Genomic DNA, 27,133 nt, shown 5'->3' on the forward strand with positions numbered 1-27,133 from the left:
TAGCTTCACAAAGAGCAAACTGACCAGGGTGAGCAGGAAGCTGCTGATGGTGCGTGCAGCTTGACAGAGGGCGTTGTACTCCTCCAGCAGCAGGGAGATGAACTGGTGGGCTTGAGGAGGACCCTGGGCTGCAGCCACGGTCCCCGCTGGTCCTGTAGTCTTGGAGCCTGCAGACAGGTGCTTCAGTAGCCGCACCTTCATTTCCAAGACATATTCACGGGCCTGCTGCTCCAACCGCTGGTACAGCTGGTAGGGGTCCTTCTCACAGAGTCTAAAAGAGGAAAATAGATCCTTTAACAATCAAAGACACCAATACATTGAGACTGGACAAGTGGGTTTAAATAAAAACTCCCAACAAAAGACTTGTTGACCCTTCTATAGAATCAAACCGGGTTTCCCTACCAGCACATCATCGTGATTCAACAGGAAATACGTCATGTGAAGGAAGTAAAGATGCCATTTTATGCTGCCTTTAACCTGACCAATTACAGCAGAGAAGGAAATAGTTTCAGCTTGTTGACATCATTTCTTTCAAAGGCCTCTGATTGTTTTTACAGAAGCTTGTTTCCTGCATCCACAGAGACTTTGACAGTTCAATAGAGACCTCTAGTGGACACACACCCTAAAATAAAGACATATGACAGAAAGCAGTGAAACGGAGCTCTGCTTGCAGTTATTATACCTGTCCACCAGCTCCTTCATGCCCTCCTTGTCTCTCTCTAGGGGCTGGTCATGGTCATCTGCCAGTGGTGTTCCCGTCTGACGGTAGATACAACGCACCAGGTAGCGAACCTCCGACCAGTGGTTCTGCAGCTGCTGAGATTCCCTCTCTGACTCGGCGGAGATCTCCCTGTAATTCAAGGCACAAAATCATGAAGATCGCATCAACTTTTGAATAAAGGTAATCAGTTGAAATTAAGATCACTTCAGAGGCAGTCGTTCTGAACTGACCGTCGCTCATTGCAGGCTTCACAGCTGCACACTGTATCAGCAGGCATTGGTGCGGTGAGGTCCGGGGCAGGGAGCATGGGTAGTGTAGGCGCAGCAGTGGTCAGTCTGTCCCCTGGGGCTGCTTCCTGGCCCAGGTTTCCATTACCCACAGGCATGTGCAAAAGAAAGTCCTGGCTCTGTGGGAAATACGAAAAATAACATACTTAGATACAGAACAATATTTAAACATTTCTCAAGACACAATTGCAATGTTTTAAAGACAATTCTAAATTATTGTGTTGTTTGCTGAATCATAAATACTATACAATAACGTGATGTTTATGATGTTTTAATGTCTAAAGTCCAAAAGACGTTGCAACGGCAAATCATATGACTAGCACACATTGGGAATGTCAACAGGAAAGTATAGTAAGCCTGAAATAATGCATATAATGTGAATGTGGAGCAATTCTCTGTATTTAGGAGTATTTTATGTTTTTCAACAGTCATCGCACACAGCCTCAAAACACCACAAAATATTATATTTATAAAGCCAGAACCGTGGGTCACAGAGGTCTGAACACTGTTATGTCTCAGCGATACGTTTCTCCTTCCTTGTCCACTGTGGCAGCTACAAGGCCAAGGAAGAAGACATGCTATGACCTGCCAACAAAGGAAGTCAAGGTACAGCAGCTGGGATCAGCTAATTAAAGGAGCAAGTCTTGTGTCTGTGTCAGGACCTGATAATTGGGCACAATACCAACCATGTATCATACAGCAGGAATTGCATGGGACAGATGTTACTTACTCAGTAACTGTCTCCTGCAGATCCCAACAAATTCACCAACAGCTGCATCTTTTCATCCATTCCTCCCTTGCAATTTTAAAAAATTATGAACACGCACAATGTGCTGAAATAAGTAAGAATCTACATTTAGTAACAATTTCTAATCGAACCAATTTAGATAACAGAGTTAGACTAACCTCCCTAACCTCGGTGGCTAGGATAGGGGCCTCACTGATCTAATCGGTGCCAAACTGCTGGATTTACAGTATAATTATGTGTTAAAATTACGTTAATGCAAATTTAACAATTTCTGCAGCTGCTTCACAGGAAAAGCTTCCCAGTGGTTTGGCTCTATAAGCCCATAATAATGTGAATCAGCATAGTAAGGCCCTGCTGTGAGGATGCAATGGAACAATACATTTATGAGGAAACCAAACCCAAGCTCAGCAGCCAAAGCCAAAGCACCCACACACACATACACACAACTGAGGAGAGCGAATACCCCTGACATACAGTACCAGTCAAAAGTAAATTAAATAAAAGAAATTGTGTCCAAACTTCTGACTGGTCCTGTACCTGACAAGCTTTATTATAAAGCATGACCAAAAATATATGAACCAGCTCTTCTACGTAACCACGCACGACTACTAGAGGTAACAAAGAGGATTTTGAGTTATACTGTAATAGAGCTGCAACTAATCTCTTGATTATTTTCTTGATTAGTCACTTGGTCTGTAAAATATCAGAAAATGGTGAAAATGTTGGTCACCGTTTCCCAAAGCCCAAGATACAACCTCAAATGTCTTGTTTCATGCCGACCAACAGTCCACAACCCAAAAATATTCAGTTAACTGTCATAGAAGACTAAAGAAACCAGAAAATATTCACACTTGAGAAGCTGGAACAAGAGCGAATTTTTGTGTTTTTATTTCTGACCATGCAACTTTGAATCATGGGGTCAGTAAGGCAGTGTGTCTCTGAGATCATGTCTTACTGTAGAAAATAAATCTCGCAGAAGTGGACACATCTAACTCATGTGAGTAATGCAATTTAAAAATTCTGCTACAATATGCAGATTTAGTAAGTTTCTGGGTTTGAATTTCCTAATCCAATAGCTGAGTAATGACAGGAATTTCCCTTAATTCAGATCTCCAATGTGCAAATAGCCAAATTAGCTAGAACTGTCTCTGTGTTAAAACATTAATGTGATTAGCAGAGAGGACTACACATTACTTCTAATTTAAAAGGAATGGTAGAAGATGAAACTACTTCTTGCAGTCTATATTACAAATAACAGATTTTCCTGCTAATTACGCCGCATTCTCACTCATTCTCCAGCAAAGTAGGCACAGGTAAAAAAAAAACAACGCCCTGTAAAAAAATAAGGTTGAGTCGTTTCCTTTTTAAATTTTGTATGTGGTCAAAATTTGTTAATAGCCAATAGCCTTACAAATTACAACCAATAATAATCACACCCTTATAAACACAACCCAGACGAAGAAAAGTGACATTGTACTCCAGTGAAGAAAACGCTGGGTGGAATCACAAGATTTTCCCACTACTAAATTAGTGCTGTCCTTGCAAAGACACAAGCTGGGTGCATAGCATGGGCTGTCTAACATAAAGGGGCTCTTTATATGAAGAGGTATTAGCTTTAGACATCATGGCATCTATACAGCACAGGCCTGAGAGGATAATTGCAGTCATGCTCTGATGTGTAAAAGAAAAAGAAACATCTGACAGTGAGGAATATACTTCAGACGTACTGAAATCATATCTTCATGTATGCATTATAGTTTAATGCATTGTAAGTATTTGATCCACTGCATTGTTCTTTGTTCAAAGAGCGTGACAGAGAATTTGCATATTTAAGCTAGATATTATTATCTAGCCATAGTTTAAGCCAAGTCGAAAAATTAAATGATAACACGTCCTTTATTTCATTCTCTACAGCAACAGCTGCTGCTGCTTCTGACCACTGCATCTGTTTTAGCCTTTTTGGCAAAGAAGCAGAGGTCTCTGGTGAACACCCAGAGGCTACACCATGCACTGAAAGAATGACCACAGCTGTGCGAGTTAAATTGCAGATATCTGGCATCAGTGCAGAAACATAACATTCGGAAATGGTGAATCATGCAAAGAACTGGGGGACATGTAATACATTTTTTTCACTATATCCATAAACTTTTAGTGTCTGTCGTTTCTTTTTTATCCTCAGCAACATCCCACGACTTCAAATCATTTTCCTGTGATGTCATTCATACCCAGGTGACTTACCCCTAACGACTGCTCCAGAGCAGTGTGCCGGTCCTCCTTCTCCACTGTGCGCCTGCAGTCTGAGCACACCCACAGAGGCAGCTGGAGGGCACTGGGTGTCTTGGTGGGCTGCGCTGTACCGTTCTGGCCCGGGATCCCTGCCTCTGAAGGCACGGCGCTGTCTTTACGCTCACATCGGCATAAGAGGCAGCGGTCGCCAGCCGTGTAGGGAGCCCGCTGGTTCAAGCCGAACGTGAATGGGGTCTGTGAGAGAAGGTATGTAGTTACTGTCAGCGTGAGCGTTGTGGGTCACTCATCGTCTCCCGTTACTCCAGTAGTAATCTGACTGAACTGTTGCTGCACTCAAAGGCAGAGCAGTAAAACAATAATCGTGCCAAGTGCTTAAAGCTTTTTTCTTAATCGTTTGCCTCCATCAAAAACTTTATAGTTTCATTCAATCCAATATGATGGTGTCAAAATCCAAAATTACACAAATAATCTATGAAAATAAACAAATAATGTATGATTCTTATATTTACAGTTTCAATGTAATGCAACATTCAATTCTGTATTTTTGAGACGTCGTAATGAAACAACTGAGATTTGCCTGACCCATTTAGACCAATTTCTCAGCATCATAAACAATCAGTGTTTACAGTATAACAAATACAACAGAAAGTAGCTCGGCTAAACACACACATTTTGAACAAGCCTGGAGTGGACTGTTTGATTCATCATGTGTATTAAATCAAAAGGTGTGTGCTGAACAATGTACAAAACAAGACACTGTTACAGCCATATTGATTATTTACGATGGTGTATGTAAACAGGACAATATGTTGCATCATATTCCATGGTGCACTAATGAATACTTTTGTGGGAATCATCAGTCAGATCAATTTCGTTAGAGGGGAAACTTTGCCGGATGCAACTGTAGCTTAGACACTATAGCGAGATCCATAATGATGTTACTGGGATACTTTTCTTACTTTTTCTTTTCTTATTCAGAGCAGTAAGATCTACATTCCTATAAAACGTGTTTGTACAATAATAATTCGAACAAAGGTTATTTGAGCCGAGAAATTCAGTCAGAGAGAATGGACCAGCTCCAAATGTGACATGTGATGACATCATCGATGTCTTGGTGATGTGCTTTCCAGTTTAGCCGGTTGTCTGTGGTTGTAGATATTGATTTTACTGCCCAAACTCATTAGAATAGCAAAATATTCCAAAATTCAAGGCAGATCTTTCCTCTAAAGAAACGCTTTGATTACAGTCCCTTGAAATGTGGATAAATGCCAACACAAGGCTGCTTCTGAGGTGTCAGCACTATGACACTGGTGTAAAAAAAAAAGTGCTGCAAAACAGAAATTAGTGTTGTAATTGTTCATTCGAGGTGGAGAGTCACAACACAACTGGACTGGCGCCCATCACTGGTCCTAGTGTGTAGTCCGAACACAAATGTTGGAGCATCTTGACGCCCTGCTGTGGCTGAGCACACAAGTGTGTTTGGAGAATCAAATATGCTTTATATTTATGATAATCTGGCCATTGTGTCACTTTGGACATGTTTTGATTTTTGTATGTAAAGGCTATAAAAAAAAAAGGTGTCAGATAAAAAATCTTCAGCCGATGGACTTCTGATGTAAATAGTTACATTAAATGGAAACATCTCATGTGAATTTACCTGAAGGACTCCGGAGAAGTCAGCATTCACTGGTCCTTCCGTAAACTGTGGTGTAACACTGTTGTTCACTTTGACCTGAGGAATAAAAACAACCCCATGTTTACATACAGCCACCCACTTAATAGCGACAAGCACATGAATAATTCTTTCTGTGGAAAGTTTTCTTAACACAGCCTAGAAGAGTGAATCACTTTTAGTGGGACGCTTATTGTAACATCACATTTTAAAATCAATGTTTAGAGTAGAGAACTGAAGTAGAGACATTTCTCCAAGCCTCCAAGCTAGCCGTGTGTGTGTGGTGCACATGCAAGGCAGAAAATTGTCAAGCAATGTAGTCAGGTCTGCTGAAGTTTCTAGGCAGGTATACTACTATATACATACTATATAAACATAAATGTGTACACAAATGATAATCAGACATATATCATGAAGTGCAAGATTGTCTCAATGGAAAGATGGCCGGTGCCAACGACAGAGATAATTGATAGATCATGTGTAATTAATAGATAACGTGAAGCAGCAGCACCTGTGTGTGTGTATTATAAACATATACATATTTGCTACATGAAGGGTTTGTTTTAACTATGCTGCTACATCAGTACATTAAATATACCTCAAGAAACAGAACATAATTTGTGAGTTGAACTACCAAATGTAAGTCAGGTGTAATGAAACTAAAATTTTCTTTATGAAGTCAATGCAACACTTACTTACCGTTTTAGTGCCAATTTAAGCCAACCTGAATAGCTACAATAAGTTTGATGGTTTAGCTCATGTCCTGGCAGGTATAACCAAGTTAAACTCAGGAAAAAAAACTTTATAAGCCGGAAAGATTGGAAGGTCAGCTTGTAAAAACACATCCAAGGCCCGACGGGACTCAAGTTGTTAGCATTAGCTAGCATTCATGTTTATCTGTGTAAAAGCAGTCTGTGTTTAACCTAATGTTACTCTTGAATAATCGTGTCTTCGCCAGTGTAAGCTCAACCTACCTGCACTGTATTAGCTCAAAATAAAGCTTTGAGGTGTTTAAATTGTTGTCGATTCTGCTACGGTCTCTGAACTTCAGCTAACGATGGTAGTCACAGCCTTAACAGATAAGTAGCCTGATGTTTACGGCAGTTTGTAACAACATAATAAGGCCACTTTAACAATATGGTTATAACTTACGGCTTGTTAGCTGGCACGGTAGCCCACATAGCATAACAACAAGCATTAGCGTTAATTAAGCCAATTTATATCTAGATTTGTTGCATAGGTTAGTCAGCTAGCTGCCTTCCTCGCATCAGTGTCGGGCCCTGATCAGATTTGTGTCGTTGATAACGCTGCTAGCTAGTCGCCCCCGTTTTGACATCCACCGGTTAACATTGTGTGTCACTCTTACCTCTCCGTTTATGCCCGTGATGGACCCCATATTCCCATTGCCTGCGCTGCCAGGTGTTAAAAAGCTGACGACAGAGGCAGGTGTTGCTGTTCCCGCACAGCCTAGGGCCGAGGCAACCCCGGCCTTGCCACCGCTGGTGTTGCAGACAGCACTGCAGCTACTGCCACCGCCCCGCTTGTTCTTCCTGCGTTTAGCCCCTCGTTTAGCATCGGTTGGACTCATTTTTTTCCACAAAAGAAGCGAGACAACTTGCCGTCCAGTCTTGGCAGGGTCTCAAGTGGAATGCCTGGCACAATCACTCGGGTATAAATCCGGGATAGCGATTTAGATACTCCCAAAACGACAGACACTCAGTTCCATCAAAGTGCAAGGCGACTTCATAGATTCCAATATGGCTTCTGACTGGACTGCCTCAGCCTGGCTTCAGATTGCGTTGCAACGTAACTACGCGTCCCGCATCCCGGGGCTGATGGGAAATGGAGTTGTTGTCGTGTAATATCAAGTCGTGAGCAAACTGGGGAGAAAGTAGTTGCGATAAACATTAACGATGTAAGGCTAGACCAGCACATTAACCTGTACACTGTCGCGTTTTACATAAAATTGGTTTATATGTTTTAAATTGGTTTAAAAATGAAATTAACTAATTTTAGACACTGGATACAAACTGCAGGCGGCAGATTTTAACAGCAGGGGGAGAGCGCATTCAACAGATGATGTGTTCTGCTCCAGATGACAGCCGAGGGCCCGCACAGCCGATCAGTCTTTCCGGGGTTCAAACAGCAAGTCGGGTGTGCTTGCTGAGAGTCAAGGGACGCCGATGATAATTTGATAGTTACTATATATCTGTGCAGCGTTTGCATCAACAGCAGGCAACACTGCCTTTCAAGAAAACGCCCGGCGCGGCACGACACCAAGGATTTCATTTAAGTAACGTTACTAACTTACAACGGCTAACCGTTAACAGCTAAATAGTTAGCCACGGCCGCAGACAGGTAATGTTAACTAGTTTTCATTATCGCCATTCCCTTAGGGCGTTGAGGTGCATATCTAGCAAAATAGTTTTGGTAACGTGAACTATTTTGACGTGCTTTCACTGAAGTTTATTGTGTGCTATCTGTCAGGTTAGCTAGGTGTAGCTAACAACACGTCAACGAGTCTGATACATTCAAGTTTATTCAGCTTAGTAGACAGCTGCATGCTAACTAAAGCTACAGAGAGGTCTTAACATTGCATTTACAGCATGTCTGCATAGCCTTATTCATGCAATTTAACAAGTACATTATATAATGGAAATGTGTCGTTTTTAGCACTAAAAAGTTTTTTTAATCACTTTTGGACGCCGTACCTAGTCACGTGACTGTATGCTATACAGATTGTTGCAACAGGTAGTTAACCTTACTCGGCCAAAAGTTACAGCCAGTTCCGGTTTGTGATGTTATATGCAGAGAAAGAGCCTATTTAACTTTGTAACAACAGCTGTAATGTTTAGAGATCAAATGCAGAAGGAAGGAATAATCTTATTACTGGTTTTATAATGTTATTTCCCCTGGTGTGTCACAAAGTACCAAACCTGATTTGGATACCATGATATAAATAGGGTGTAACTTCCTGCAGAGCTGAAAACCTGGAAATGCACAACTTAATATTGTCTCTTCAGCAGTTAGCACACATCTGGTCATCTGTATACAAGGCAAGGATTGCTCTAGTGTTTTATGTGACTGCTGATATTTACTTTCCTTTTTCTGTGTTATTGATAAAGGCTTGAAATCATCACGTTTAGGTAATAGATCAGTATGCAGCTCAAGCTTGAATTTGGTCTGGATAATGCACACAGAGAGGAAACAAAAGTCCAACTTGGGGACAATAAAGTCTGTCTATATAAAAATGTTTATTGATTTAGTTGTTCATTCACAACAACGCTTTTATGTTTTTCTTGTGGTGTAAAAAATGAGCACATGATGTGAGATGTTTCTGCTGTCGTAAACAGGTTATAAAATAATTTTGTCCTGCAGCGCAAATATTCTTTATCCAAATGGTTAGAAGAGTCTGGGGATTCTGGAAAATGCCTTCAAAGCCACAGAAAGTGTTCGAAACAACCTCGTGGGATTTACAAATATCATCAGGAGTTTATTTTTGAGAAAAACTGATGTATGATTCTGTGACGAAGTGAGGCTTGGTTAGTCATGCACTGCACTAGTGCAATATGAGCAGTCAGCCAGCTCGGTAGGACCTATTCATACCCTTCTATATGTCTGTTTTCAGGTATGTCTGAAGTTAGTCTTGAGGCTGAATCGGGGAAGACCTCAGCCGAGGACCCTCAGATGGATTATAAGGAGGCTGACGAAGCAGAGGAGAGTTTGAGTGAGGGTGTGAGACAGGAGAGTGTAGACACAAGTAGGGGAAAGGATGACAGCGATGAGGTGCTGTACGACATTGATATTAACAGTGCTGAAGAACATTCAGAAAACGGTGACAAGGATGTTCAGAAAGAAGATGAGGGCATTCAGAGTGAGAGTGTGGTGACGTGCACTGACGGCGCTGCTGCTGCACACGTGTCTGGCAGTGTAGACAATGGGGGACACGAGACAAATCATCATGTTGAAACAGCTGAAACGCCAGAGGAGAGTGGAGATTCTCACACTGAAACAAAGGTGATATTTACCTTCACTTTGGGCAATCAACCTCTTCTAGTACTTCCTTACTGTGCTCCTGCTCATGTTGCTGTTTTGATCTTGATTTGCTGTGGTGGTGGTTGTCTCTTTCCTATCATTACATTTTCAATTTTAGATCAAATTTATCGGTAATCAACAACATGAACATGAGTTATAGCTTTCAATTGATTGGGTTTGTTCCTCCCTTTTACGATAGTATGTTGTGTTTCAGATTTCATTCTGCTTTGCTGGAGGTTTTAGAGATATAGCTGGTGTAAGTGTTGCTTTTGGTGCACTTTGTGGCTTTCTTGCTAATTATAGGTGTGATGTCTCTGTCTGTGTAGTGTCTCTGCTTTGTATGAATACTGACTGATCTCAAGCTGATTGTTGAGATGGATTCAACTTTGGTGTTTTATTATTATGTAATATATGTGTATATTATGATATATTTTAGTATTCATGCTCCATCCTGTCAGTAAGTACACTTCTCTACGCCTATTTTTGCCGTCGTCGGTTCAACACTGACTCTGTGAGTGAACGTGTGCATGATGTGTAAATTGCAGAGTTTCCTCACAATGTTTCCCTGTACGTAAGTTGGGTAAAGCAGAGCTCTTGAATTCTACACGCTGTCAGTCACATGGCCGGGTAAGTGAGACGGATTTGGACTCCTGACTGCACATTCTCAGGCAGTCCCGCTTTTCTCGTGGAATGTGCAACTCCTCGGGCTGTTGAATCACGTTCTGCTTTGGGCTGACTGCCAGTGTTACATGTCAGATTCCATGAATTTGAAAGCAAAAATCCTCCTTCATTAAGTCCCCCCCCCCCCCCCCCCGAACGCGTCACAGTCGTCATCCAGAATTTTGACTATGAGGAACATTTTCCATCCTTTTGCAGCTTGAACGCGACATTGTGCAGCACGATTGTGTCACGTTGTAGTTTGAGAGGCAAGACCGTGACTCTTTCCTCCTCGGCTGACGCAGCTAATTGAACAATTAGTTCATTGTTGTTATCCATCCCTCCCACATCATGTTAGCTTGTATCCTGGATACTGAACTGTTGGAAACAGCAAACCATGACTTGCCATACCTTGTCCCTTGGCATGCCTAATTAATTCCCAGCCACTATTTTACTATCTCTAGTTCAGTAGGGTGACACTATTAGCAAGTCTTCCTGTAAAATGTTTGCAGATGGTGGGTGGGATCATTTTGGCTCTTAGACCTCTGATCCATTGTTGAATTAGTCCCAGTACATTTTGCAATATAGTAAGAAGACTATTAAATCAGGATTCATGGATAGTTCTGGTACAACTGCAGCTAAATGGGGGGAAAAAAAGAAACAAAACACTGCTGGTCAGCAAATTTTGTTACAATCACTCCTCATTTACACCTTCTTTTTAAATACATGTAATCAGAGACATGCCCTTGCCAGACAGCCAGTTGGAACTTTGTGTCAGAGAGGATTATCAGACAGGAGTCACTCTTATCTGCAGTAGGTGGTTAGACAGGCCTACCAGTGCATATCTCTGCTGCCCGCCTGCCTGCCTGCCTGCCTGCCTGCATGCATGTGGGCGGGCATCATATGGCCTTTAAGTATTTATGTGTGTGTCACATGAGTGACACAACACTCAAAGTGATTCACTTTAGTCTTTTTTTAAATATGTTATATTCTGGTTGAGCATATCGAATCTATGGTTACGGGTTCTTGCTTTAAAGGAAGATGTTTTGACTCCCAGAGAGCCAAACAGCTTCTTTACATCCAGCCTTCCTTGCTGGGACATGTTTTAACCCTTTATACTCCTTTATAAACACACAGACAGTACGGTAAGAGATGTGTGATTACATCCAAAAAACATGTCCACATATATGCAAAGTATTTGAGTATGTTCTGAAATAAATGACCCACCTTTTTTTAGTATCTTAAGACTATAGTTAATACTAGTTTTGTAGAAGCTATTACTGTGTTTATATTATTTAATCTATTTTTGCTATCCATATATTTGGGGTCACTAAATCTTCTTAAGGGCTTTGTGCTGCTTATCATTGTTGGGACAAGCTGCAGTCCCCACATACAGGTTGTGTTTTGTGTTTGTTTATTTGTTGGTGAGGTTTTAAGTGTACTAACAGTATTTCTTTAATTCACTAAATTGTACTAAAATCAGATTCTGTATGTTTACTCAGTACTGCAAGTAGTTGTACCTGGTGGTCAGTAAAGACATAACTTACTAAATGAATTAAAACTGCACATGCTTGCTTTGATATTATAAAGTATTGTTCATATAAACCTCAGGATTTAAACTCACGTTTTGCTCACACAGTGAAACCAGTCAGTCCGATTAGAGCTGACCCAGATCTTGTTACCTGGTGATCTGGTAGCCATTTGCATTATTTAGACACTGATCAAGGTCCACAGTGGAAGGATCATCTCTAAGAGGTCAATTCAGATTTATTGATTGCAATTTATTTCAGTGCTGATGCACTTGATCAGGTGTATAGCTAATCTACATTTATCAGCTTTACACTGTTAGGCCTCACAGAGCCACTATGCAGAGCTTTATAGTCGTTAGGTAAGTGTCCTAGTTCCCAAGTCCACAGTGATTAGGCCACAAAAAATTGTACCAAAACTAGTGCAGATGTATCTTAAGCCTGCAACTAAGGGCAGTCAGTTCATTGTAGCCTAAACAAAACTGATGTTGCCACAAACTGTTGTCTCCACCCTTTGGTTTGCTATGAGCCAACAGAAAATTTACTGCTAAGCAAGCCACTGTGTCACTGTGTCATTTTAACCCACAGGCACATTCGTTTAAGATGAACAGTGATTTGTATGTTTTCATAAAGATCATAACAGGTCTTTCCATGTGATTAATTATGTTAATTATGTTTAAGGATAAGGAAAAATTTTGTTCCATGGATGTTCCTGCATCACAAGACTTTCCAAGTCGGACCACAAAATGACTAGTTATAAATGTGGTCTGAAATAGTGAATGTCAGTATGAAACAAAGTCTTGTATTTCCTAGGATACACTAACAGGAACGTACACAGCGAATGTTGTCTGTCACTACCGTAGAGAACAACAGATCTTACAGATAACTGGTCCCATTTTTTGCATAGCTTGATGGGTGGGAGCATTTAGCACTAAACATTTACAACACACGTAATATGAGACAGCCTTCACAATATAGCCAGTGATTTATAACCAGTAATTTATGTATGTAAAGAGTGAGGGTAGTGACATCCTCTTACAAATATATTACATCCTGGTTTGTTAAGTTATTGAATAGAAACAGTTTTGCAAAATAGGGCAATGTTGAAATAGGTGTTGCACAAGAGTGTCGTATCCTGGTGATGACTGTAATGCTGCAACATAACTGACTTAAAGTTCACAAAGCTCTTCATCCTGTCCAGGAATTAGTGAAAGGAATCATAGAAGGAAGGCAGATTGACCAGTATTAAGGCATATTTTTGCAGTAATTTGCTTGAATTGGACATGAATTGGGTGAAATCAGTGTTACATATACATTTTTTAATATATACATCTTAATCTGTAACCCATTTTAATTATCAGTTAATCTCTCAATCATTTTCTTGATTAATCAATTAGATGTTTGGTCTATAAAATGTCAGAAAATAGAGGAAACGGTTGATTACTGTTTCCAGAAGCCTAAGATGCAACTTCAAATATCTTGTTTTTTCCCGTCCAACAGTCCAGAATCTAAAGATATTTAGTTTACTGTCATAGAGGACTAAAGAAACCACAAAATATTCACATATAAGAAGCTGGAACCAGAGAAGTTTTTTGTTTTTTTCTTTAAAAAATGACTCAAAATGAATCATTGATTATCAATATAATTGGCATTTAATTTTCTGTCAATCAACTAATCATTGCAGTTCTACAGTGCATATTACATAATGTTTTGGGTATTCTCATGCTGAGCAATCAAAATTTGGTTAATTGGATCATGTGAAACGTTCAAATTGTTCCCACTAATGTACTGTCTAGGTCAGAGTTGTTCATGTCATCACTCTGATTCCACTGAGCAGCTACAGTATCATTATCAGTATTGAACCCTGGCACAGGCCGATAATTCACATATGTAGCAGCGTCCACAAGATGGCAGCCCACAACTACTGTGTCCTCCAAGTAAATCCTGAATCCTCTTTCTCTTTATTAAGTTGGCAAGGAAAGCTTTAAGCAATAACCTGCTTCATTCACCTTCCTCATTATAGGAAAGCACAATGGCTGAGGAGTCCCAGAGAAGCTCAGCCGCTGAGATCCCAGTCACCAGCAACGGAGAACTGGATCAGAGCCCGGAGACAGTATTCCAGAGGGTAAGGGTTTGTTTAAAGAGGGAGAGAGAGATAAAAATGCCTCTCAAAACTGTATAATTGTCTGAGACAGTGCATAGTTACTGGCTTCTAAATCAAAACCTTGACTAGGTCGTCAAGGTTGTTCATTTGAAAGATGGCATCCTAAATAACAACACTACCCACCTGTTTATGTATTTCACTGATACCTCAAGCGTAATATATTTCATTAAATTGACTCAGCATTAAAAAATTCCTCTCCTGGATGAGAGGAATTGTTTGTACAAAGAGGAAATGTACACAAAATAGGTTTAATTTTCCGTAGCAATGACGTACTCAGGCGAGGCGAGATCCTGCTGCAGTGAAGTCATTCTGATGGAGACCTCAGGGTGCCCTCTCTTTCTCATCCGTCTGACTGTGAGTTGGCAGAGCTTCCAGATGGCCTGCTGATTACTCCTCATAGCTCACAGTCACACTGTCAGTCTGTAGCAGGGACAACGTGGCAACAATAAGCGTGTATGCAGCTTTAAAAGGTTTAATCTTAATAAAATAGGATCGGACGGGAACTGATTTTGTTCACAATCGGTGAACCTTACTTTGAACGTTACAGTGACTTAAATCTTATGAAATGTTTTCCTCTATATAATCATCCATCCTCCTCAATCAACAGTTCATAACAATACACCAGCACAGCCCACTCCATTCGTATGACTCAGTTATTTAAATTTAGTCACATCTTTTCTACTCGGTATCCTGGTGATCTGTGTCTCTCCTCTCTGCTCTATCATTTTTCTGCCCATCTCAACCTTCAGTTTAAGATCTTGAAGGGAAATTAACACACAAGTGCTCCTTAATAACAGCAGAAAGCAGGTGTGTGGAGAGAAATAGCATGTTTTATATAAAAGTTTGCATTTCATGCAGCTTAAATTTTATTTTTTTTATTGTCAAGCAACTGCAGGACAGATGGACCTGAGCAGTCACTGGGGTAGTTTAGCTTAGCTTAAAACTTAACAAAAGTTAAAACTTGGTCTGAATTCATATTTCTATATTTTTTAGTTTTTATGTAGGTGGATCACTTTCACCAGGCGAGCTGGTTAGATATAGATTTGTGGGTTTCTGTGCGTCCATGGCGTCTGCAGCTGTCCGTGTACACATCCGCTCAGTAATATATCTGTGGCTTTATGGGTTTACCTGTCATTCTGCCTGTCTGTTAGGTACCACTAAACCTGTCAATATAATTTCTGTTTGATTTTTGATTTTTCTGTAGGACCCTTACTCTGGTGGACCTGGGGCCCTAAACCTCTCAGAGTCTTGTGTAACCTCCAGCAACTTTGCCTCAACAACAGAGGGCATTATTGAATCAGGACCATACAAAGGTAAAACACTGTTGTTCTCTTTCTTTAATGTTTCTACTTATTCCTAACTGATCACAGAGTTCGGTGATGCAGCAGCTTATTAGGATTTATCAGAACTTTAAAAACAAACTTTGTCCAGCTCGTTGCATTATTTAATTTTTTTTTTTGCATCCTGTTGTGTTTACAAATCGTTTTTCTCTCCATGTATTCTCAGAGGTCCACTTCTGGGTTGTAATCTCTGTGAAATATGAAAAGCAGACATTTGAATTTGTAAAGGTGGACATCCAATTGAATTTAATTAGTTTCTTCTGATCTCTACGCGGTAACCCTCCTTTCCTTTTCATCATCATGCCCATGTTACAAATGCAAATAAAAATCTCCCCATGGAGGGACGAGCTGATGTTGCCATGGCTATTTTTCATGTTATTTACTCTGGATGAGGTAGGCTTTTGTTCAGTAACACATTCATCCTTCAACATGGGGAGAGCCACCCTAATTAGAAATACACACAGGAAATCAGCATAAATGAGAAATTCCCCCTTGCACTCCTGTAGGTGGGGGCGGTGACATACTAATGAATCATAACTCTGAATATCTCCCAGGGTCAGCAAGCCTGCCCACATCTCCCGTGACACCTGTAGCTCCCAGCTCAGCTGTTGCTAGCCGCCTGGCGCGCTCTTCCAGCGATAGTCAGGCCGAGAAAGGTACCAGCTGTGATGGAGTATGAACAAGATGATACTGAATCGTCATCATTTACAGTCTACACAAAATTAACCACAATCTACTGTACCTTTCTTCGTCTTAATTACTTTCTTACCCTCTCCTCGTTCCCACAGGCTGTGCTCCATTCAGAATCAAACCTTTCTTCTTCTCCTCTCTCAACTTGCAGAACTGTTTATTGGTTCTCCACCCTTTACCTTTGCACAAGTCTGGGCTTAATGAAGTAGTGATCTGCTTTGCAATGGTTAATGATGAGCCTTTCCTCCGTAGGGTAATTTTCCTAAGATCTAGATCTGAAGATTTCTAGATCTCATGCAACCTCTTGATGCCGAAAGCATTTGCTTGGCTTGGAAAGAAAACTGCTTTCACATTTAATCTCAGTGGGTTTTTTCCTGCTTGCAACCTTTGTCCTTGCAAAAGTTGGCACCCATAGTCTCTCTTTATGGAGTCCCGAAACTAACAAAATGTAGTAAAAGATTATCAGACAAGTCAAAAGTAAATAAATTAATACATCAATAAATAATATTGTCAGTTAGATAATATAGTAATATATAGTGTAAAAAGAAATATACTTTTCTTTTAACCTCCAATCAGTTGGTGAAAAAAGTAAGAAGATCCCCCAGCAAAATTGAATGTCTCATTTAAGACAACGTAAACAAACTGCTGTAAGTACAAGTCATGGACGACCAAACCATCATCTAACGGGTCCATAGTGACATCTGCAGGTATGTTTACATGCTGTTTACTGTGAGCAGCTAATTAAAAATATTTAAAAATATGTAGCTGCTAACTGACGTTAGCGGTGCACTTTTCCCCGGTGAATGTTTGCCTGGTGGCTCATTCAACAAGCTGCAGGACAAGACATGTGTTCATGTTTATGAGTTATCATCCGGTTTTGACGATGTGGACACAGGCTATTGTTTCATTCACTACCATGTTTAAAGGAAGAAGGTATCATGCCTCATATTGCAATTTAATTTAACAATTGAGCATTAAATATTTTATATATTTTAAGATTTTATTTAAACATTGGACATCTTGAATGTTGTTTTCGTTTATACGATCGAACCATGAGATTTGTGATCCTTTGCACCCCTAATCTCAGACATCTGCATGCTACTGTAGCATCAGGGTATAAACTTGTGATATTAAGCATTTTAGCTGGCAAGCAAACACTAAGAAAGTTAGCTAGCTAATGCTACTTAGAAGTTTTTAGTTTAGTTTGTTTGACATCTTAAGAATATTACGTTAAATCGCATCTTCATGATATTGAGGATGACACAATAAAGTCCAAGACCTATTTCTACTGTGGTCCTTAATGGAGACAAGAGTTATAAAGATGGAAGCATGTTGCCTGTGAACTTTCAAGTAGCTTTAGCTAGCTAGCTTTGTTAGCATTAGCCTGTTGGCTAAAATTTTAAAGCTTTATATTTCTTTTTTACACTCTATTTTAAGTATTTAACTAACAGTATTAATTTCTTGGTGTATTCAGCTATTTTCATCACTTGTCTGGTAAACTTAAACTACATTTTGTCACTTTTGGGGTTCCATATGTTTCAGCATTTCCCCTCTATGCCCAAAACACAATGAAGCACTACTCATCGCTTTTACTGTGACTGTTAGCATTTTAAAAGTGATACATCATGACTAATTGTATTTTAATGTTCATTTTGATTTGAATAATCATAGATGTCATCAGCTTCCCCTAATGCCTTCAATTTAGTATTTGGTCTGTAGAGAAGCTTCAATGTTGATAATGTCATTACACTGTTTGATAATTATTACACTTGAATTGTACCTCCCTAATTTTCACCATAGCTCTATAGACTGCAAATCCAATAACTCAATCACTCACTAAGTGAATGACTTTTAATTGTCCAGGCGCTATGAACGCACAACCAAAGAGTGGAGCAGTGGTCCTTTCAGATGACTTAAAGAACCCAGCCATGGAAAAACTGGACCTAGTGAGAAAGTGGAGCATCAACACGTATAAAGTAATCCTCTCTGTCCTTGATTTATTATGTCTCCCTCTACTCTGCTACTTCTCTGAGCCTTAGTCCAACTCGTTAATTAGGATTTTGGAAGAAAAGAGAACTATATCCCAAACTGACAACCACAATAACTGGTATCTTTTCTTTCTTTAGACTTTTTATTTTGGCTCCTCTCTTTCTCTCTGTCTTTTTCATAATTTCTCTCCTCTTTGTCCTCTCACACAAGTGTCAGCCTCAGTATTTTACAATGCACTTTTAACTCTTATCAGTTTGAGCAGTTATTAAGCTAGCTGTTCTCTGCAGTGCACCAGGCAGATCCTGTCAGAGAAGCTGGGCCGGGGCTCGAGGACTGTGGACCTAGAGCTGGAGGCCCAAATCGAAGTCCTCCGTGACAACAAGAGGAAGTACCAGAATGTGATCAAGCTGGCTCAGACGCTGGCCAGTCAACTGTCCCAGATGATGCAGACACAGAGGCAGCTGGGCGACGCCTTTGCCGACCTCAGCCTCAAGTCACCAGAGCTCCATGTGAGTCTATATATTTAGACACATTGAAATCAATCAGATTAGGTCGTGTTTTTATCTTTACTTAGTGTCCTAGCAGAGAGTCATAAAATAATGCAGAGTATGTATTGGTTTGAGAGCCACCTGCTGGGAAGTTTCATGTTTCCTCACACTCTCTTATCCTTTAGATTACAATTTATTGTTGCTTTTGTTTGCAGTGTATGTTTATTTTATTTTATGGAAGCATTACATGACATTACATGATGCGTACATTCTGTAAACTAGGAAGTTGATAGCTTACAAGGCAGCTCCTTTACTTCCTATTAATCCTCCAGCTGTGTTAATAAGTTCCTTTTTTTTTGCGTGAGTAAATAAATATACTGTACAGTTATATCATGAAAATAAATGTAGCATTTTATTTCTCAGACGAGAATGTTCTTTAGTGAATGCTGTGCTGTAAATATTGTTGTACTTGATCCTTTATTATGTCTTACATGGTCTGCCAATTTAGTATTGCACTTCCAAAAAGTCGAGGAACACAAGAGACAGATTTTAAAAAATAAATTATAAATAATGTTTTCTTTTTGTTCCAAATGTGGGTCTTGCTAAAAAAACAAAACACTGGATCCTACATTTCCCATAATGCAACTAGACAATGTCTTTTGATAGACCTTCCCTGCCTTGTAAATGCCCACGCCATTTAAACTCCAAGCCCCCAGTTTACTTTCTGTTAAAAATTTGTTTTCTATGAAAAAAGTAACACCTCCACACTTACTCTAAGCCGCACAATGTAATCAGGTCAACAAGAATGTTTGTAAAAATGAGAAACACACCCATATTCATACATCTATACACACACTGTCACAATTTCGATTCTAAATTGAAAATTGATCGAAATGAGCATTAGGTTTCGACCTTCGAAATCAAAAGTACCCTCGCCTACTTGGACGAGTTCAACGCAAATCCGAAGGAAACAAAATAACGTTTCAAAGACACCACAGCGTAGCTTACTGGTAGCCTGCAGCTGCATTACTTTTCGGGACACCATGGCCACTTTCAGAGTCGGAGAGCCACCAGGATTAATTCAAGCTGTTGTTGTAAAGTACCCTTCTGCCATCTAGTGGCTCTTCTTTTTGTGTTTAACAGTTTGTTCCCAATTGACTGGTGAAATAAGCTATTGTTATTACATTTTAACTGAATTTGACCATATGTGTGGTACACTCCAAAAAAATATGGCAGCTATATCCCACTTGATACCATGTAGCTTATCTTTTAAAAGAGGAATTTTAAAAGGTAAATGACATAAAATGGCATAAAATCAATGATCTGTTGATCTTTACAAATCAAGACTCAGTTTAGCAATGGCATAGCCGTCAGTGCTGAAAATAAAATGTTTAAATCGAAAGTCAAATCAAATTGTGGATTCGGAAAATCATGACACCCATAACGACAGGTGTGGTCAACCATCCAACCCGCCCACAGTGATAAACATCTCAATGCAATTAATAATTCATAAAACACATCAAAAAGAGCAGGAATTCAAAGGCCATACTTCAAAAACAATATGTCAAAAAATATCGCAAATATCAAAACATATACAGTATCTATATATAAACATTACATCAGATTCATCATCACATATGTTCAAAAATATATAAGTATTAAACTAGAGTAAAGGAAACCTTGAATTCTTGTATAAAAGGGGGGTTTAACACCCTTCCATAAAATATTAACTAGATCAAATAACATTAAGGAAACTGACATTATATTTACAAATTTTAACATTTTCAAATGTGTGTGTCGGGATCTAGAAATATTAAGCCATCAAAAAGCTGCAAACATTTTTTATACTTTTTAGAGAAAATGTTTAATTTCGTAATCTTGATTCTGATCTCGAGGTGTAAAAGTCTGAAGAGTGAAAATATAAAAACTGTCTCTTTGGAGTAGGAGGGTATTTAAATCACCTCCTCTTCTCAGAGATCTAACGTGTTCAATCCGAGCAGAGAGTTAGAGGAATTTACGTTAATAACACTAGGGTCAGTATGCTTACAAGGTGCATTTATTGAGCTTCCACTACAAACATTATTGCATGAAAAATAAACTGTCTTAAGTTTCAGAGGGGTCACAGTGTGTGGTGGGGACAAAAGTAAGACCCTTAAATAAGACAGATTCTAATTCTGGGGATATTTGTTTGTCTGATAAATTCACAAAGCTAATGAAAGTGCCCCTTTTTAAGATGTATTGAACATGTTGTTTTATTTATACAGTCTTAATAACTATTAATACTCCTTTATACTGTAGCTGATGAATCCTCAACAGTACCTAATGAGATCACTGAAATTTGTTTAACTCTGTTCTTCAGGAGGAGTTTGGTTACAACGCTGACACCCAAAAGCTGTTGTCCAAAAATGGAGAGACTCTGCTGGGTGCCATCAACTTCTTCATCTCCAGTGTGAACACACTTGTGGACAAAACAATCGAAGACACCATGCTTAATATAAAACAGTATGAAATTGCCAGGTAATGCGTACAAATATGTGTTTGTCCTCTTTGCACGATAACTCAAATCTTCAATCCACACTTTTTTTTTTAACCATTTAGAGAAAACGTTTGGCTGGATCTTTGTCACATCAACACCTCCAAAGAAACTCTGCTGTCATTGTCTAAATGTCTTCCTGCAAATTACTTTTTTATTTTAATCAGTTTAAATGCCTCACAAATTCCCAATTGTTTTGGTCCAAATTGCTTGTTTTTGTCTGAACAGCAAAGATATTCAATGGACAACAGTAAACAAGCATCAAATCAACACATTTGAGTAGGTGAAAGCAACAAATGTTTGGCATTTCTGTATAAAAAAAACTCTTAAATGAATACTTGATTAATTAATAATAATTGTTTTTCTGGCCGAATGATCGACAAATTGTTTCAGCACTAATGTCTTCTATTGGTGGTTCAATTAAACATGGATTTGGAGTTCAGGGTCACTATCATCAAACTTTGCATGAATGTATAATGACACTCCTCTGCTACGTGTCACATATCGTAATGCTTGCACTCATATTACATATTTCTGATGCTTTTTTGTTAATAACACACTCGTAGGGTTGAGTACGATGCGTACCGTACAGATTTGGAGGAGTTGAATCTGGGTCCACGCGACGCCGTCACCATGCCCAAGATCGAGCAGTCACAGCAGCAGTTCCAGATCCACCGTGAGAAGTTTGAGAGGATGCGAAACGACGTCTCCGTCAAGCTGAAGTTCCTGGAAGAGAACAAGGTTGGCTCTTCCGCATACCAGCGCCGACGTACTGTATCGACTCTCAGTTCAAGTGTTCTCATCATCTCTCTATTTTTCCTTTTCTTTGCTTCCAAACAGGTGAAGGTATTGCATAACCAGCTCATCCTGTTCCACAATGCCATAGCTGCCTACTACGCTGGAAACCAACAGCAGCTGGAAGAGACTCTCAAGCAGTTCCACATCAAGTTGAAAATGCCAGGTGGGAACAGTCCATCTTGGCTGGAAGAGCACTAATCAATCCTTTCTTTCCTTTTCACTCATTTAGTGGCTCAGTTTGTTTTGACAGGAAATGTCAAATTCTACAGAAACTACAGGAACCTCCCTCCTCCCTTCAACTCCGCTGTTAACTACTTTTCAAACTTTCAGAACTGTAAATCTTTTAAGGAAATACAAGAAAAGGAAAAAAAAAAAAAGCCCACAATCCATTTTACTCTTGCTGTTATACTTAATCATTCTTTTCATCTCTGCAGTTGTTTGAAATCATAGGAAATGCACTTTTGTACTGTTTGACCAGTCCGTTAAACAGGTGCTGCAGTAAACACATTTGGAAACTGTAAATGGCCTTTTGTACTCCAGCATATGAATGTTGTATCCCAGCACGGCAGACATGTCGGCTCTGTGAGGGCAACTACGGGGGATCAAAAACGACTGCCAGTTTTTCACCTTATTTGCATTTCTGTTATCAGCTGACTGAAATTGAGATGAACTTTGCTTTATGAGAGTCTGATCACGAAGAGACCGGAGATGGCTTTTAACATTCAACATGATTCTCTCATGATTTGACTTTGACACCTGTGGTGATGAACGAGGCCAGTGTTTTCCTGAGGTTGTCTGCTCTGGGGCGGTGCTGGGAGGCGGGGCTTGAGGGGGTTGCTGAGCCATACACGGGAGAGACTCAGCAGGCCAGGCATTTCTCCGCTGTATGTTTAGGAGCGGCTGAGATTGACACTAAAATGAGAATAGCTGGTCCACTTTAAAGGTCAGTCCACCTTAAGTGAGCCTGGTCAGGTTAGGGCTAACCCGTTGCCGTTAATTTTGGGCTAGCCTTCACTTTTCCAGCAGTTGGGGAAACAACAGACAAAACTTTTCTTTCTCTTGAGAAGCTGCAGCATTTGTTAACTTACACACTGTAGCCTGTACTGTATATTTACTGCCAGATTGACAACTTACTGCTAACCTTTTCCTCTGCTCCGCTCGCATTCACCGCTCGCTCTGTCCACTTGCTCAACCGCACACTCGCTGCGCACACACACATTACACACTGCCCTAAAGGAGCTACGCTACTCTTATAATAGTACCTTTCATGTAGAGATCCTTTGAAGAACGAGGAAAGGAAGGATTCTGGGATTTGATGCACTAGTCGATGACTCAAAACAATTCCACGATAACGTAGGGTGTTATTGTGCTCGCACAGTGTGCGAATGAAAATCATAATAGCCCATTGATATTAATGATTGTGTGAAATTTTAGCAGCAGGGATCATAAGAATGAATATGGGAGAAACACTGGGAGCAAAACAGCATTCAGATTTCTGGATCATGCAAATGCAAATTGACCTCTGATTTTAAGAGTCATATTGAATTGACTTTTTGCTGAGACTTAGATGAGAAGGTGGATACCTCTCTCATGTCTGTCGGTCTGTTAAATATGAAGCTACAGCCAGTTAGTTCATGTCAGTATAAAGACCAGAAACAGCTAGCATGGTTCTGTCCAAAGCTAACAAAATCTACCCACCAGCACCTGTAAAGCTCATTAATTAACACTTTATATTTTGTTTCTTTAATCTGTACAGCAACCAAAGTGTAAAAATAACAATATGTGGTGTTACAGGAGATGAATGTGCCTTTGGACAGAGTTAGACTAGATGTTTCCCCCTGATTCCAGTCTTTATGCTAAGCTAAGCTAACTAGCTTCTGGCTCCAGCTTCATATTGAACAGACAGACATGAGAGTGGTATTGCTTTTCTCATCGAAATTCACAAGAAATTTAATAAGATTATATCCCAAAATGTCAAAACTATCTCTCTAAATAGATATTTAAAAGTCATATTGATTGCTGTTCACAACAAATTCCACATGTTGTGATGCAGTAATGTTGACTTGACGTTATTTTTAATCAATATTACCCTCAGTTTTTCATTAGCATTTCCCTATTTTGTCTACATTCATGGCATGTGACTGAATGGGTAAAAGTGTTGATTCTCTTCAATTCCAGAAAAAATGAAGGACCAGCCTTATGTGACTAAATGTGCCTTGATTTCTTGAATTAGTTCTTCTCTTCCCCTTCATGCTACCTGGTCTTTTTATCGAAAACAGGCGCTCTCACTACCAATTTTTGGGATCAACTCTTAATGAAGAGAACGGACCAAACACACCACATATACACATACATGCACACACACACACACCCAGAGGAAGTATGGTTAAAGCCTGTACCATGTTATAACACTCCACACGACACCGCAAAGGAAACTCCAGTAACTTCAGAAAGTCTGTTTGAAGACATGCTGTTCTCAAAGATATTTATCCATATTGCACATAAGCACATTTATGCATTTGAGACTAATTACAAAAAACTTGTAAGAACTGTATGATATGTAAGGTGTAAACCAAAATGCGATTAACTTGACAAACTTTTTTTTTTTTGTAAATTTAAAAGACCAGCATCCTCTGCCTCAGCTGCTAACAGTTTTTCACTGAGCTATATAAAAGTATATTTTTCAAAGAGGACATACTGGACACTAGTTTGTATAACCAGCTGTCATGTCCTCAGTTTGTTGATTTGTACTTTTCCTATGGCTTACTACAGCGGTTTGAGAGTGTGAATCTTGTAAAACAATCTATTGTTTTCTTGAAATAGATGGATATATATTTGTAATTTTCTCTATTTTACCCTGAGTATGTAGTTTATGACCAATGCTGCCGTTTGGCTTCGTGTTTTTCCTGAAGACCTAAAGAATGATATGCTAGTACCAGCATGTACTAGTGCATCTATACCTTTGTAATAATGAAACATTAACAAATGTTGAGTTGAAAAGGATTACGGATGTTGTGTAACCTCTTTGGGGGAAAATAAACGTTTCTTTTCTTTAAGTGTGTACAGAGATTTTTTTTTTTTGGTTGAAACATGTTTGAAAAGTCACCACCAGGGGCCAACAAAGAAATATGAAGCACAGTAAAACCATAGAGTTCATTTGGCTGATTGCTTCGAAAGGGCTGCAGCAAAAAAACATGTCCTGTGAGAATTTACACCTGATCTGTCGTCCTGTTTTTTTCTAGTTCCTTTTGAGATAGACAGCAGTGATTTATTGTATAGTCTCTTATATTCTGTTTACATATGGATTCAAATTGCCGTAGTCGACTGAGGGACTCTTCTTTACTTGAGTCCAGGTGCTTTTGGGGTTTTCATAATCATAAAGCCACCACACCCGCAGGTATACATTTTACAGGATCAGGTTAATCTTCAGAAAAGCCTCGAGGATGTTAATCACAGCCTCAGTGATGCCTTTTATCTCTAGGTACATTGTCAGTTAAATGTAGCGTTTAAGAACACGACACTGAAGGAAAAACTTATCGTATGTATGGCGGCAGGTTTATGGTTTTCAGTGGAAAGGAGTGAAGAAGAATTTGGTTCCGACATGACAAGGTAAGTTTATATAGCACAATATACACGCTTATCAAAGCTTCTTACATACCTGAAATTATTTAAAAAGAATTAAAAATTAAAAAATGGAGACAGACACACTAAGACGATTAAAAATGAAGAGAAATAATGGTGCAATTTAATTTTGTAACTCAGCAGTTTTTGCAAAAATTGTAGAGATGTATGAACATTCTCATAACTGAGAATTTTCATATAAATTGGATGCGAGGAAAATTCACCCAAATACATTTTAAAGTTTTATTTGTCACACTGTAGACCTAAATGTGCGAGTAAGTGCAATAAAAAGCTAATTGTCTTTTGCACTTTTAATCTAGTTTGTGTTTTACCCTCACAGTGGTGATAGAAATAGTTTAATCTTAAAGTAGCAAAGGGCAACAAACAATAGCACAGTGTGAAAAGTAAAAGTCCTGCATCCAGATTTTACTACAGCAGAAGTTGTAAGTTTATTTTTTGCTGTTTTATCTCCAGTTTTCTGGAATTTCTAAACAGTTACAGACAGAGAGATAGAAATGAGGAAGGACACAAGACAGGATGAAAATAATGATTAAATGAAAAGAAAGGACAGAATTTAGGAAAATGGTAAGAAAGCAGGGCTAGAGGAAGACAGAGTAAAAGAAAAGGAAAAAAATGTAAACCTCTTATAATAATGAAATGCATTATGTCATCAAGCTGCAACAACCCTGTTGTTTTAACATTTATTTTATTAAAAACGTACAAAGTCATTGCAAAACATGACAGAAAAGATCAGGAAGCAGATGTAACACAATACATGTGGCACAATCATTCTGATATCCTGAATAAAAAAAAGAATACATTCAAAAGTAATGTATCTAAAAGACAAGAAGTAAGCAGAGATAAAAGAAAAAGAAATGGCCAGAGGTGTGTTTTGATGCGGCCAACAATGAATCTGGTCTATAAAGAAATGTCACTCTAACTTTCTCTGTCAGATAGTTTTATAAATCTTTCCAGAAGTTCTCATGATGTGAGCAGTTAAAGGACGGGTTTACAATCAGGTGCCCAAATTGAAACAGATTTTTCTTGGAATCATTCCTCCTGTTCATACTGACCATTAGAAAATCCCTTCATAATGCACATATATTGTAAGTGGTGGGGGGCAAAATCCACAAGCCTCCTTCTGTGCACAAATTTAAAAGTTTATCTGAAGCTAATACGAAGCTTCAGCAGTCCATGAGTCAAATCAAGTAGATATCTTTCAATTTTACAGTCTTTTTAGTGCCAAAGTCCCACTTTTTGTTGCTATTCTTCCAGCGCAGCTCAACAAGGAAACACAAAGAGCAAATTTCATGCTAAAAAGACTGTAAATGTGACAGATATCCACTTGATATGACTGGCTCAGACTGCTGAAGCCTCATATAAGCTTCAGATCAACTTTTAAATGCATTTTTGCACAAAATGACTGTGTGGACACACTGTGGATTTTGCCCCCCATCACTTACATTGAAAGCACATTTAAAGGGGATCTTTTAACAGCCAGTATGAAGAGGAGGAATGACTACAGCAAGAAAACCCTCTTTTAGTTTTAATATGAGCACCTGACTGTTGTACCTAATAGTGAACCTCTCCTGTTATATGAACTCCGTTTCAATATTA

At 39.2% G+C, this 27,133-nt stretch overlaps 2 protein-coding genes across 9 annotated transcripts in view; one reads left to right on the top strand and one right to left on the bottom strand.

Moving 5' to 3' along the window:
- The window catches only part of fam193a (family with sequence similarity 193 member A), a 26,301-nt gene extending 18,872 nt beyond the window's left edge, over positions 1–7,429 (bottom strand). For all 6 annotated transcript variants that reach the window (XM_067585065.1, XM_067585066.1, XM_067585067.1 and 3 more), the window contains exons 1-6: positions 7,042–7,429; positions 5,661–5,735; positions 3,995–4,237; positions 952–1,127; positions 683–850; positions 25–271 (exon numbers count right to left, since the gene is read on the bottom strand). In XM_067585065.1, coding sequence (XP_067441166.1) covers positions 25–271; positions 683–850; positions 952–1,127; positions 3,995–4,237; positions 5,661–5,735; positions 7,042–7,263 — 1,131 coding nt within the window. In that variant the 5' untranslated portion in view covers positions 7,264–7,429. The remainder of the gene's footprint in view (positions 1–24; positions 272–682; positions 851–951; positions 1,128–3,994; positions 4,238–5,660; positions 5,736–7,041) is intronic.
- Positions 7,430–7,554: 125 nt separating this feature from the next.
- arfip1 (ADP-ribosylation factor interacting protein 1 (arfaptin 1)) lies at positions 7,555–24,951 on the top strand. Of its 3 annotated transcripts, XM_067585085.1 has the most exons (10): positions 7,555–8,033; positions 9,304–9,692; positions 13,917–14,018; positions 15,262–15,370; positions 15,952–16,053; positions 17,951–18,063; positions 18,364–18,585; positions 20,924–21,081; positions 21,664–21,838; positions 21,938–24,951. In XM_067585085.1, the coding sequence occupies exons 2-10, from the start codon at positions 9,306–9,308 to the stop codon at positions 22,091–22,093; spliced, it is 1,524 nt and encodes a 507-aa protein (XP_067441186.1). In that variant the 5' UTR covers positions 7,555–8,033; positions 9,304–9,305; the 3' UTR covers positions 22,094–24,951. The 3 variants fall into 3 exon arrangements, with proteins under 3 accessions (XP_067441186.1, XP_067441187.1, XP_067441188.1); XM_067585086.1 differs by lacking the exon at positions 15,952–16,053; XM_067585087.1 differs by lacking the exon at positions 9,304–9,692.
- Positions 24,952–27,133: the final 2,182 nt, after the last annotated feature.

The sequence above is a fragment of the Thunnus thynnus genome, chromosome 3 (genome assembly GCF_963924715.1).
Source record: "Thunnus thynnus chromosome 3, fThuThy2.1, whole genome shotgun sequence".
Lineage (NCBI taxonomy): Eukaryota > Metazoa > Chordata > Actinopteri > Scombriformes > Scombridae > Thunnus > Thunnus thynnus.